Source organism: Gopherus evgoodei, chromosome 11 (genome assembly GCF_007399415.2).
Source record: "Gopherus evgoodei ecotype Sinaloan lineage chromosome 11, rGopEvg1_v1.p, whole genome shotgun sequence".
Classification (NCBI taxonomy): Eukaryota; Metazoa; Chordata; order Testudines; family Testudinidae; genus Gopherus; species Gopherus evgoodei.
In genome coordinates, this window is record NC_044332.1 from 65,368,219 (window position 1) to 65,382,562 (window position 14,344).

A 14,344-nucleotide genomic window follows, 5' to 3' on the forward strand; every position below is an offset into this window, starting at 1 on the left:
AAACCAAGAATCCATTATTTTTAATCTCATAGTTTTTAAGTCATGATTTTTTGGGGGCCTGACTCATGATTTTTGAAAGTTTGGGTGGGCAATTCTGAAAAAGTCAAAAGTAATGAAGAACTGAATGTAGAGTCATAATTAGCTAGATAAGTGCTTTTATGGAAAATTATCTGACTAAGAACATTAAGGGTAATATTTTCCTTAAAAGCTCACCATTGGTATAAATCTGATTCTGTTGAAGTCAATAGTAAAACTTCCATGGGAGCAGTTAGACCAACACTGTGAACGCTTTTGGAAAGCCCATTCTAAATGTTACATATAAATAGGAAGAGCTGGTCAGTGCCGGTTGCTTTTGTACTTCAATTAATGAAGAAACTGAAATCCTGCCAAGACAGTGGTATTTTCCCACCCAGCACCTATGACATTAAGAGGGGTTTCATGCTTATTGTTTCAGAGTTAGCAGTATCATATGTTAAATCCTTTTTTAAAAGTATACTATCGTTTTCTTTGATAAATTAAATTGTTTACTCAAGACACACAAGAATGAAAAATCAAAGGTAACTTATTGACATACCATTTAAAAATAATTTATCCCAAGCTTAGTTCCTGAAATTATAGTTACATAAATATAGTATGCCCTATGTAAATTTGAAAATAGATTTATGTATCATATACATGCTAATTATCAAGTTGTCTGAAAGAGTACCTTTCAGCTGAACTGTCTATTACCCACAGCAAAAATAAAACTAAATCAGCGAGCAGAGCCTATGACACAACAGTGATTGAAAGGTCTGTTTGTTGTTGTTTTTTTCCCTATTTCTATAACTCTTTCAAACTTAGATTTCTTCAGCAAAATAATAATTTCTGCCTCCATCCTTCTTTCACCCTAGAATATTCCCATAGACACTGTCCAATCTAATTTCCATACAGCCTGCACAGACACTTTTACATTTTAATTTGCATTCAACTGGCAGATGCAGTCTGAACAGAGGCATTTTGCATTTTTTTACAACTTCATGGTAGCCTGCTGTCTTATTCTGTGTTTATCTTTGGGGAAAAAATTGACAAGGATCCTTTTTTAAACTGGCATTTTGTTTTCATTGTAATGAAAAAAGTAAACTTACCTTCAATGGAAAATCCTTATCATCCCCCTAGAAACCTCTTTCCTCCTATTTCTTTCTATCTTTTCTGATGTAAAATCTTTATTTTATGACTCAACAACAACAACAACAAAAAAAAACAACTTATCACTCATGCCTGCATCCTTTTGTTGCTAGAAACACTGACAGTGAAAAATAATTTCCCCCAAAGTATACTTAATTCTCCTCTGTAGTCTACTTTACAAAAATCCATTCTAGGATATGATAATGCAGGTATTTTTGTTTTCTAGGAAAACATCATTCTAAGGAGTATTTTATTTCTTGTTTAGTTATTATCAGAATGCAATGATGATTTTTCCCTTCTGTCACTCTGTAACATCTTAAATTCTAAAATGGAATTTCCAGAATTCAAATAACCAGATGGCATAATGTTAATTTCAGGATCACTCTATGAAAAGCACGTGGTTCATTTTCTGGTCTCTTTTCTGCAAAAATTATCCAAGTATCCCACCTATTGCATAGCATTATAGTCATGGTGGATTTGCTTTATACAGTTCAACAAATTATTTTGCTTACTGCTGCCATGAGGGATAACAGCACTGGTTAACGTGATGGTATAGATTAAGCTGACAATAATTCAACTGGGTTGCACAAACTGACTGAATTCTGCTGTCTAGGTTAAATAAAATATTGAAGAACTGCAAAGTGTATCACATTGTCAATAGTCTGCATTTGTGTCTGGTGTGTTGGTATTTACAGTGATGAAGCTCCAGGCAGCCAGCTGGTTACAGATAAGTTTCACATTGACTGGGATTCGGTGCTTGTCAACTCTGATAATGTCATCGTAGCTCGATTTGATGGCAGAGGGAGTGGATTTCAAGGCCTTAAAATTCTACAGGAAGTCCATCGTTGCTTAGGTTCAGTGGAAGTGAAGGACCAAATAGCAGCTGTAGAGTACGTATGTGCAAACTTTGCTTCTATTTTAATCCATTTTTACCTTGATGAATAGACACATTTAACTGCAAATTTCCAGCTATTACTCCCTTTGCAGAATGAAAATGATAAATGCTTATCTTTAGTGCAGTAGTACATTTCGAAACATTAGGCTTTTCATTGCAATGTGGGATTCAATGAATAAAAAATCAAAGGGAAAAATGTTTTGGATTGATGTTCCTCTTTGATAAAGTTGTCCTTCCGGGCCTAATCTAAATATGTAATCTAATCTAGTTTACATATTTTTTCTAGCTTCCTTAGAAAAATGACTCATGGCATGATATACAGTGCTTCATTACAAGTGAAATATAATGTCTTAGACATATAGGGTCAAATTCTGCTCTCACTTAAATCACTGTAGATCTAGAGTGACTTCACTAAATCACCAGAATTACAAAAATGTAAATGTAAGCAGAATTTGGCCAAAGGGTTTATTATCCCACTTGTATCATCAGTTTTAGCATGGGTAACTTCATTGCCTGCAACAGAGTTACTGCAGATTTATACCAATTTCAGTAAGAAGAGAATCAGGTCCCTACTGTATATTTACATGTAAAAATATGATAACACTTTTTATTAAGAGACCACTCCTAGAAAGGTTAATCTCATTGTGGTATTTTAAAGATGGATGGATTATTACCTACATGCATGTACTAAGTATTCTCTTGTATTGTTTGGACAATTTTAGAATGACATGTTTTACATTTCTGAAAGTCATCTGTAACCCCTGAAGACAATGAAAACATTAATTGACTATGGGTCAATTGGCTTTGCATCTCTGAAATGTTAGTGAAGTTGCAAAGATGTTGAGGCTGAGTGGAAGGACCCCCTCCTCCATATGCAGACAGAAAGCTTCACAAAGTGCCTCACAGGTTTTTGAAGGGAGCGGCATGCTTCTTCCCGCCTCCTTACCTCCCTTGCCTTGCTGCCTCACAATGGCAGATTTGCAGAGCAGGGGAGGGACCAGGGCCACATTCCCAACTGGATGTATGAGGCCTCTTTTGGGACATGGAGCTCTAGTAAGCATTCTAATTGGCTCCACATCTTAGTTCTAAGAGTTCTTCTAAATCAGAGTTCTTTGTTCATGAGTTCAGAGTCATTACTGTGTGTTTTATCTGGTTTCGGTGTGGGTGCACCACTGAGCAGGAGGGTATGCAGGGTGGCCCTGCAAGTTCTTTCTCTCTTGATGCTATTTCTCTCTTGATGCTACAGAAGTTTGCCTGAAATTTGTAGTCTCTCTTCTGTATATTATCCTTCTGGAAGCATAGTTGAAGAATTACCTCTGTGGGAGGATTCATAATTTTGATAATTGCCAAAACACAAGGTCTTCATCATGTACTGTAGGGAATCTGAAAGCAAAACTGCAAGACTTCAGTAAAATAACAGCTTTTATTCTTCTTATTTGAACTCTTAAAAATCTGTTTCTCACTTAGTTTATCACAGTTCTTTCTTCTACAAATAACCAACTCCACGCATATGACTCTCCAGAATGTAAAATTTCCTTTTTTCTTACAGATCATTACTGAAACAACCATTCATAGATCCTAACCGACTGAGCGTATTTGGAAAGGTAACTTGCAAAAATAGCAGGAGGACGCTGTCAATTTTAAAATCATTTGTTGCAAACAGATTTCTTTACGTATTTTTCAAATAACCATTTTTGTTACTAACAATGAAAATCATATTTACTTGTCATTATTTAATATTGATTCAGTTTGTTTCTCATATAGAACAATTAGCAGCTAAGTAATCGGTTTCACTTTTGTTTATAGTCACTTTCACTTTCAGTTCTTACTGTTGCAAAATTTGCCTCTCACATACTGCAGGGGAAAATGTTAATTACTGAGAGGAAAAAAACTTTCCATTGGAAGTTTTTAAAATAAATTTTTGGAAACAGTTCTTTTGGTCTTAGTTTCTGTAAAAGCTCATTTCTTGCACAATTTAAATTCTATTCCGTATTTAAGTTGACAGTGTTCCTTTAATACACAATTTATATGCAGACATTTTTAGCTTTAGTTATTTGAGATAAGATCCTAGAGTGTTGAGTAGCATCCTTTTTTGTGTCATCTCTTAGAAGTCTCCCCATTGCTGTTTTGTCAGCTTTTTAGCTATGTTATGCGCTTTTGCCTCAGGCATCATACAGACCCAGGCAAAGGTTTAACCTTTAGCAAAAAGTTAAAGAGAATCTTAATTATCTCGCTTGAAATGAGCTTCTAGAAGTTTAACATGAGACAAGTTGTATCTTTGGAAACTGACATTTGTTCCTTTGTGATATTTAGTTTTTAAATGTTACCTTAAAAATGTCAATATTTTGTGTCTTTAGTACTTTAAAATCTCACAGTGAAAACAAACAAACAAACCATGGCTGCTCACATATACAGACACCGTGGTTATCAGTTATTGAAGCAGTATGCATTTGCTATGAAACCCCTAAATTCTAATCCCCACTCTGTTACTGTCTTGCTGTGTGGCCGTAGTCAAGCCATTTAACCTCTGTTTCTGACTTTGATTGTCTGTCAGATGGGGATAATAATACTTACTTCCTCGGAGGTAACATTGTGGGAATTAGTTAATGGTGTGAAGCCTAGTGAAAATAAAGTGCTGAATATTATTATTGTTCCACATGCAACAAGACCTTCCTCTCCAAACACATGACCTCCACTGTACTACTTGACCTAAAGAAAAAAAATATTGCTGTCAAAATTCAATAGCATCTGAGTTTATACTCTGTTTGTAGGCCAGCCACAAAAAAGAAAACATTGTCAGCTAGAGCTGGTTGGGGGTTTTCCAACAAGATGTTAAGTAAGAAAATGCAGATTCATCAAATTGAAATGTTTCACAGCACATTTTGCAGGCGGGGCCAGCCTCATGCTTCCGTGAGAGTCAGGGCAGTCAGTTGCTCCATTTGGTATCAGGAAAAACATGAACTGAAATGGTTTGATTTTTTTCCCCTAAATGATTTATTTTTTATTTCCTTTCAGAGGAAATTTATCTAGTTTTTGTTCTGAAATGGAAAAAAAATTGACATTTCTCAATTTCCAACAGAATGGACATTCTGAGTGTTGATCAGCTCTATTTCCAGCTAATGAAATGTAAGCATGACCGATTCCATCCAGTAGGGGTGCACATCTCTCTTAGCCATTTTTAATGTGCACACAGACATATCACACTATGTCTTTCACCGCATATATACACACACCTCGCTCCAAGTGGGCCAGAGTCTGTCTTCTAGCATGACAAAGTTGTCACACAAACACCTTGCATAGTAGCCAGCTAATGCAATTGCTTCTGGTTTAAATAATAGATTTCATTTATATTCCTTAAGTCTTTATTTGATATTGCCCAAAAACTCCCCACGGGCCTTTACTACTTCAGTAAGAAGAACAGTAGAAGACATAAGTATCATCTTTCCAAACGAGCAATAAGATGATGAGAGAACTACAAAATAGCATAGATCTGAGCAGGCTTTTACATGTCCACATAGGGCCATGAACACTATTGGTGCTGTGTAAGTATTTCTATCCACTGGAGAACAACTGTGATGTCCTTTCAAAAAACATTGTTGCCAGACGAGTTTATGCATATGTTGGCTGAAAGAACAGGTGGTGCAAAGTGAAGATTTTGAAGGTGGAACAGTAAAGAGGAAATATGAGCAAATTAGATAAACTTCAAAGCAGTTTTGAATTTGGAGGTGTTTACCCTCACTCAGTTTAACTTATAAACTTCAAAGCTTTTAAGGTTCATCTATCACTAATAAAAATATTTAAAATTCCCAAATAGCCATTTCAAAATAGAAAAACTGCTAAATATTACTAATCATATTTGACTCCACTATATTTCTTTTAGAGCCAATTGAATGTCTTTTTATAGGCTCATTTTGCCTTCAACCATATCAAACATTGTTGACAAAGAACATCTTTTTTTCCTTTATATGCACTACATTTTTGATGATCTGACTAAGAAAGTAAATAGAAGATGCCCTTTGGTGGAAGAGGAGGAGGATTGTGTGGATTACGTATGCTGATCTCAACCCAGCTGGGCACACATATATAGTCCTGGAGCTCTCCAGCATCCTTGAATGTTATAACATGCTTTTGAGCTATTCGGAACAAAGTCATTATAAATTCTGCAATATAAACTACTAGCAGTAATAACAAAAACAGTTGGAATCTCAAGAGGGCAAAGTATTAAAAACACACACCTCTGTCTATCAGACAGCCTACCAAAACTACCTTGCTCAGTTGCAGAAAAGTTACAAACCCTACCAATGAAGTACATCAGAAGAGTCTCTTTGAATTGTTACATATCAAACTGTGGTGACATATAGTTTACAACTTTCCATCATGGAAATTCAAAATGAGCTTGAAAATATGACTGTGTAGCTAAGCAACTTGTGGAAAATTTGGTAGTAGAGGTGAAGCCTCAGAAATTTAACCTAAGAACAGGAAGTTCAGATTCTTAAATCATAAAAAAACAACTAAATACTGTATAACCATTGAGGGAAACGATACATGTTATATGTATGTCTGGGGAATCCTGACTGGAAGAAAAGGCACAACCCCAAAGAAAAAATATTCCCAATAGAACTAACCTGGGTTCTTAATGAACACATGATATAAATTGTGAATAAGTTGGCAATACCTATCTAGCATTAAAATTGTGCTGTGAAACTATTGCAAATGGTACAAGGAGAATATTAAACAAACAACCAAGCAAAAGAAACCCAGAGGCAGAAAAAAGTTACTGTTCCCTTCAGCTCTTTGAATTATACAAGTTACTGGCACCCATATCAACATTCTCTCTTAGCTAAAATCTTTTACAATATGTGGGCAATTTTGTGTTGTCTTTAGCAATTTAGGCTAGGATTTTTATGAGAATTGGGCACCTAATTCTCTTAGGCTTCTTTGAAAATCCCAGTCTTATTCTATATTTTCTTCTCCGTATTCCATATTATTATTATTATTATTGTTAGCATTGACAAAGTTCTGAGCCCAAGGACACACTTTTTGATTTATCTCTTTTTCCTTAACTAACATTTAACAACGTTTTTAAAATATTCTGAGAATTTGAAAAAGATTAACTTTTTTTATTAACCATTTTAGAACTGAAGAAAAAGATATAGAAAATCATCTCAATAAGATGTAGATGAACCCTGGCCAACTATCTCCATCACTTTTTTGTTGTTCATTGCCCTTCTGCTGGATTATTTTTTGCAGAGAATTATCATGCCTAAATAAATAAATAAAACCATCCACCATCAGAAGGGCAATTTTCTAGCAATAATCAAGAGAAAAGTTAATAGCCCTTCTAAGAGAAACACAAGGAATATGGTGAAAGCATTGAACCTGGACTGCAGGATCTTGAGCTCCATCATTTAAGACTCTGGAGTTAACCTACAAGTATTTCATGTAGATTGTCAAATTCATCAGAAACAAAACCCTAGTGGATAGTCTCAAATAAGAAGACTCATGTTCATACTTCTCTTCTGCATACCACCCTATCCCACCAACAGAGGATGGATTTCAGACACTCTGCACAAAGTGCCTTTCAGGGTGGTGAGATGTGAAGAGGTGGCTTAAACCTCATCTTTGCACTCCTCTGATCTTGCTAAAACAACAGGTGTACTTGTGTCACCTTAGAGACTAACCAATTTATTTGAGCATAAGCTTTTGTGGGCTACAGCCCACTTCATCAGACGCATAGAATGGAACATATAGTGAGGAGATATATATACATACAGAGAACGTGAAAAAGTAGGAGTTGCCCAATCAACTCTAAGGCCATGTCTACATCTAAAATTTTGCAGCGCTGGTTGTTACAGCTGTATTAGTACAGCTGTATAGGGCCAGCGCTGCAGAGTGTCCACACTTACAGCTAGCAGCGCTGCAAGTGCTGTTAGATGTGGCCACACTGCAGCGCTGTTGGGAGTGATGCATTGTGGGCGGCTATCCCACAGAGCACCTCGTCCCACAGCGGCGCTGGGGCTTGTGGGAAGGGGAAGGAAGTGTGATTGTCCTTCTGCTTCCTGTTCCTGTTCCAACGGCCAGCGTTGCTTTGGTACACATGCGGAGCACTGTGGCAGCATTGTGACTCTACAGCGCTTTTTCTGCATTATCTTTCAAGAATGGATCCTCAGCTACTGAATACCTTACTAATGACTATTGCCAGCACATCTCGCCTGGCTGTGGATCTATTCCTTAAGCTGCTAAATGTGCGTGCGACTGACATTGAGGAGTCGGACGATGGTACTGAATCGCATCAATGTGCAGACAGTACATTGCTAGTGGCAATAACAGACGTGCTCTGCTCCGTGGACCGGCGCCTTTGGGCTCGGGAAACCAGCACTGAGTGATGGGATCACATCGTCCTGCAATCATGGGATGACGAGCAGTGGCTGCAGAACTTTCGTATGAGGAAAGCCACTTTCATGGCACTTTGTGATGATCTCGCCCCCAACCTGCGGCGCATGAACACGAGATTTAGAGATGCCCTTTCTGTGGAGAAGCGGGTGGCTATTGCAATCTGGAAGCTGGCAACTCCAGACTGTTTCCGATCGGTGGCGAACCAGTTCGGAGTGGGAAAGTCCACCGTTGGAATGGTGCTGATGCAAGTTTGCAGGGCCATTAATCGAACACTGACAAGAAGAACCGTGACTCTTGGGAACGTGCAGGACATTTTAGATGGCTTTGCAGAAATGGGGTTCCCTAACTGTGGAGGGGCAGTAGATGGGACGCATATTCCTATTATCTCTCCACCCCACCTGGCATCGGAGTATATTAATCGCAAGGGGTACTTCTCCGTGGTTCTGCAAGCGCTTGTGGATCACCGTGGGCATTTCACTGACATTTACTCTGGATGGCCTGGAAAGGTGCACGATGCACGCATATTTAGGAACAGTGCCCTGTTCAGGAGGCTTAGGGCCGGGACCTTTTTCCCAGATCACAAGAGAACAGTAGGGGACGTGGAAGTGCCCATCGTGATTCTGGGAGACCCCGCTTACCCATTAATGCCATGGCTCATGAAACCATATACAGGGAAGCTTGACAGGAGCAAGGAACGGTTCAACTACAGGTTGAGCCACTGTAGAATGACTGTGGAGCGTGCTTTTGGCCGTTTGAAAGCTCGCTGGCGCAGTCTGTACGGGAAGCTAGATTTGATGGAAAGCAGCATAACCACTGTTATATCCGCGTGCTGCACCCTCCATAATATTTGTGAAGGGAAGGGTGAAAGGTTCAGTGAGGAATGGACCTCCGAGGTTAGACGTTTGGAGAATGAGTTTGCTCAGCCAGAGAGCAGGGCTAATAGGGAGGCCCAGGAAAGGGCTTCAAGGATTAGGGATGCTATAAGGGAGCAATTTGATGCTGAGAGCCAGCAGTAATGTTTGGTGCATGTGTTGTGCTTTGCTTTACCTTGCTGTGTATAATTTACCATTTCTATCACCAATAAAACATATGGAAAGAAATACAAACCAAAACCTTTTATTTGTCATACAGTAAAAAACATGCAAGGGGGTATGGGTGGCTCACAGTACATTCAGAGGTTTTACTATTTCCTATTTTACTCATTTGTCAGTGCCTGATGCAACTCACCATTACTTTGCTGCAGAATGATGGGGGTGGAGTGCACTGGGTAAGAATTATACATATCTTGGTTAGTAGGTGATCTTATAGGTGTTGGGGGCAGCTGATGATAATAAGGAACTGAGTGCTGCATAAAGCTATTTTGAGGATACACAGGGGGACAAGGAACAGTGCTTTGGGAAGGCTGTGGGCTATCACGGTATATATTTGTCTGCATGGCTACAAGAGACTCAAAAGACTTGGTTTGGCGAGACAGGAGTCTCATCATCTGCCTGGCTATTCTTTTGGCAGACAATTCCTGTCTCCTGCTTTCTGTCTGCCTCCATTCATGTACAGTATTTCTCCATTCCTCAGTCTTCCTACTTTCCCTGTTGTAGTCGTTCAGAACGGTCTTGATCAGTTCCTCTTTTGATTTCCTAGGATTGTGCCTCAAGTTCTGTAATCTACGTGAGGCCGGTGATACAGCTGCATTACTCGAGTTGCCTAGAAAAAATAGAGATAGAGACATGTAATACACAGGGGCATCATTGTTTATTATCAACTTTTGAAGGACATTTGAAACTGTAGGTAGCATCCCTCTCACATACCTCACATAACACTGTAGAGGTCAAGAAAGCTAAGTCATGTCGAGCAATGGGGTGAGTACTTTTGCTTAAATTTCTCCCATGTTAGTGGGATGCCTTGGTTCCTGCTTGGAAGGGGGGCTGGGGTAAGGACAGAGCACACCGCAGGGCAGGGTTCCCGCTTGGAAGGGGGGCTGGGGTAAGGACAGAGCACACCGCAGGGCAGGGTTCCCGCTTGGAAGGGGGGCTGGGGTAAGGACAGAGCACACCGCAGGGCAGGGTTCCCGCTTGGAAGGGGGGCTGGGGTAAGGACAGAGCACACCACAGGGCAGGGTTCCCGCTTGGAAGGGGGGCTGGGGTAAGGACAGAGCACACCGCAGGGCAGGGTTCCCGCTTGGAAGGGGGGCTGGGGTAAGGACAGAGCACACCGCCGGGCAGGGTTCCCGCTTGGAAGGGGGGCTGGGGTAAGGACAGAGCACACCGCCGGGCAGGGTTCCCGCTTGGAAGGGGAGCTGGGGTAAGGACAGAGCACACCGCAGGGCAGGGTTCCCGCTTGGAAGGGGGGGTGGGGTAAGGACAGAGCACACCGCCTGGATGCCTACGTGCTGGGAAGGGCGGGGGGGGGGGATTGGGGCAGAGGAAACAGAGCGCCTTGGGCTGGGGAACCGTGAATCTAGCTCCCTGCCCTCAATTATCCCTAAACTATCCACAGGCTTTCGTAATGCCAGACATATCACTGCTGCGTGTTACCAAGGAAGAGAGGGAGGGTCTTCTACAGGAATGTGGATACCGCCCTGGCCCCTATGCAGCTTGCCTGTGTGCAGCCATGGTCCCCCCACCCCTCGCTGCACAGTGGATCGGACGAGTTAGCCTGACCGGGACAGGGACCACGGTGGCTCTCCCTATAAACTTGATAAAGCACATTGCCCAAGATCTAGCTGCAACTTTTCAAGAGATTACTCAGGCAGATTACACAGATGTCATAGATCACATCAATGGGCTATTCCACGTTTAGGCATGCATGCAGTCAGCCATAACGAAAATCCTGCTATCACAAAGCATTGCAATCTACTTACCACGAGCACGATCCTCAGCTTCCTCATCAACGTCCGCTTCCAGCTGCTGCGACTGGCTAGTCTCCTCAGGGCTGGAGAAGAGCTCCTGGCTGCCTGTGTCCTGAGACTCCGGGGTGTCCCCCTCAACGCCAGTCAACAGCATCACTGTATTCATCCTCTACACCATCCCCCACTTCTCCCTGCTCTGAACTCTCCATCGTGCTCCTAGGATTCACGGTGGGGTCACACCCAAGAATGGCATCCAGCTCCTTGTAAAACCTGCAGGTTGTGGGGGCTGCTCCTGAGCGTCGGTTTCCCTCACGGGCTTTGCAGTATGCACTCCTCATCTCCTTAATTTTTACTCTGCATTGCAAGGCGTCCCGTTCGTGGCCCCTTCTCATCATGGACTGCAATATCTGACCATAGGTATCATAGTTTCTCCTTCTGGAGCGCAGCTGTGTTTGAACAGCCTCATCTCCCCACACACTAATTAGATCCTGCAGCTCTGCATTGGTCCATGCTGGGGCTCGTTTGTTGCGTGGAGGCATGGTCGCTGAATGATTGATTGATTAATTGCACTCCACGCCTGACTGAGCAAACAGGAAGGTGGTTTTTGAAATTTCCCGGGGCATTTAAAGGAGGGGTCAGGTGAGCACAGGGCAGAGGAGTTTTCTTGATTACCAGAGAGGTATCCTCAGGTATGCTGGGACACCTGCTTATTCCACGGAGGTCAAGAAAAGCGCTGGTAAGTGTCTACATTGGATTACCAGCGCTGGATCACCAGCGCTGGATCCTCTACACCCGAGACAAAACGGGAGTACGGCCAGCGCTGCAAACAGGGAGTTGCAGCGCTGGTGATGCCCTGCAGATGTGTACACCTCCAAAGTTGCAGCGCTGTAACTCCCTCACCAGCGCTGCAACTTTCTGATGTAAACAAGCCCTAAGAGGCTAATTAATTAAGATGAACTGTTGTCAGCAGGAGAAAAAAAAACTTTTATAGTGATAATCAAAATAGCCCATTTAAGACAGTTTGACAGGATACTTAACATGGGGAAAATAGATTCAATGTGTGTAATGGCTCAGCCATTCCCAGTCTCTATTTAGGCCTAAGTTGATAGTATCTAGTTTGCATATCAATTCAAGTTCAGCAGTTTCTAGTTGGAGTCTGTTTTCGAAGCTTTTCTGTTGCAAAATTGCCACCTTTAAATCTGTTACTGAATTGCCAGAGAGGTTGAAGTGTTATCCTAATGGTTTTTGAATGTTATGATTCCTGATGTCAGATTTGTGTCCATTTATTCTTTTGCATAGAGACTGTCCAGTTTGGCCAATGTACATGGCAGAGGGGCATTGCTGGCACATGATGATATATATCACATTGGTAGATGTGCAGATGAATGAGCCCCTGATGGTGTGGCTGATGTGATTAGGTCCTATGGTGGTGTCAGTTGAATAGATATGTGGACAGAGTTGGCATCGGGCTTTGTTGCAAGGATAGGTTCTTCTTCGAGTGATTGCTCATATCCATTCCAGTTAGGTGTACGCGCCGCGCGTGCACATTCGTCGGAAAACTTTTACCCTAGCAACTCAGTGGGCCGGCAGGTCGCCCCCTAGAGTGGCGCCACCATGGCGCTCCATATATACTCCTGCCGGCCCACCCGCTCCTTAGTTCCTTCTTACCGCCCGTGTCGGTCGTTGGAACAGTGGAGCGCGGCTTAGCTGACCTCCACTTCCCTAGCTACTCGTTTTCTCGTATATAATTATGCAGTTATAACACTTTTATATATATATTTGTATGGTTATACGTGTTTTCTTTGCTAACATGGTTAGTTTAGTTAGCGGGGTTCAGGAAGTAGCCCCTTCCATGAGCCCAGTGCCGGAGCCATGCATGGCTCACCGGGTTTTAAAAGGGGCCCGGCTTGCCAGAAGCCGCGGCCGAAGAGAGATCTACATGACTCCTGTTTGAAGTGCCTCAGGGAATCACACTTGACAGATAAGTGCCCCATTTGCAAGGCTTTTAAGCCGAGAACAAAAGGTGCGGGACTTTCACTTACCCCTCCACCTTGGGCGCCGAGCGATGTTCAAGCGGCGGGCAGAAGCGCCTCCTCGGCACCGGACCCCGCCAGTACCACCAAGGCCTTTCGGCACCGACCGTCGCCGGCACCGATGTCGACTCGGCACCGCTCCCTTCTTCCGAGGTCGAGAGAGTCTACGATTCCTGCTGGTGCCTGGCGGCTCCCCGGCACGCGCCGTGGTTGAGCCCCCTGCTCCCGCTGCTTCCGTGCCACCTGCATCGCAGCCAGAGAGCTCGCCTAAGTTGCGTTATCCGGCACCGTCACCTGCAGAGGCACCGATGACTTCGGCTCCGTCGATTCCAGTCCCCCAGGACCATGGAATCCGGTGCCTGGCAGCTCCCCGGCTCGCGCCGTGGTAGAGCTTACTGCTCCTGCTGCTTCTGTGCCAGCTGCACCACAGCTAGACAGCTCGTCTAAGATGGCTCGCCCGGCACCGACGACGTCGGCACCGTCGATCCCGGTCCCACGAGGGCCGTAGAATCCGATGCCTGACGGCTCCCCGGCACGCGCCGTGGTTGAGCGTATTGCTCCTGCTGCTTCCGTGCCAGCGGCACCGCAGCCAGAGAGCTCGTCTAAGTCGGATCGCCCGGCGCCGACACCTGCTACGGCACCGATGACGTCATCACCGTTGATCCCGGTCCCACAAGGGCCGTAGAATCCGGTGCCTGACGGCTCCCCGGCACGCGCCGTGGTTGAGCGTATTGCTCCTGCTGCTCCGTGCCAGCGGCACCGCAGCCAGAGGCCTCGTCTACGTCGGATCACCCGGCACCGACACCTGCTGCGGCACCGATGGCGTCGGCACCGTCGATCCCGGTCCCACAAGGGCCGTAGAATCCGGTGCCTGACGGCTCCCCGGCACGCGCCGTGGTTGAGCGTATTGCTCCTGCTGCTTCCGTGCCAACGGCACCGCAGCCAGAGAGCTCGTCTACGTCGGATCGCCCGGCACCGACACCTGCTGCGGCACCGATGACGTCGGCACCG

The 14,344-nt window shown here is 43.4% G+C and overlaps 1 protein-coding gene across 2 annotated transcripts in view; it reads left to right on the plus strand.

Annotated features, from left to right (window-relative positions):
• DPP10 (dipeptidyl peptidase like 10) overlaps positions 1-14,344 on the plus strand; it is an 863,493-nt gene that overhangs the window by 837,100 nt on the left and 12,049 nt on the right. For both annotated transcript variants that reach the window (XM_030580652.1, XM_030580651.1), the window contains exons 20-21: positions 1,860-2,054; positions 3,609-3,663. In XM_030580652.1, the coding sequence (XP_030436512.1) occupies positions 1,860-2,054; positions 3,609-3,663 (250 nt within the window). The remainder of the gene's footprint in view (positions 1-1,859; positions 2,055-3,608; positions 3,664-14,344) is intronic.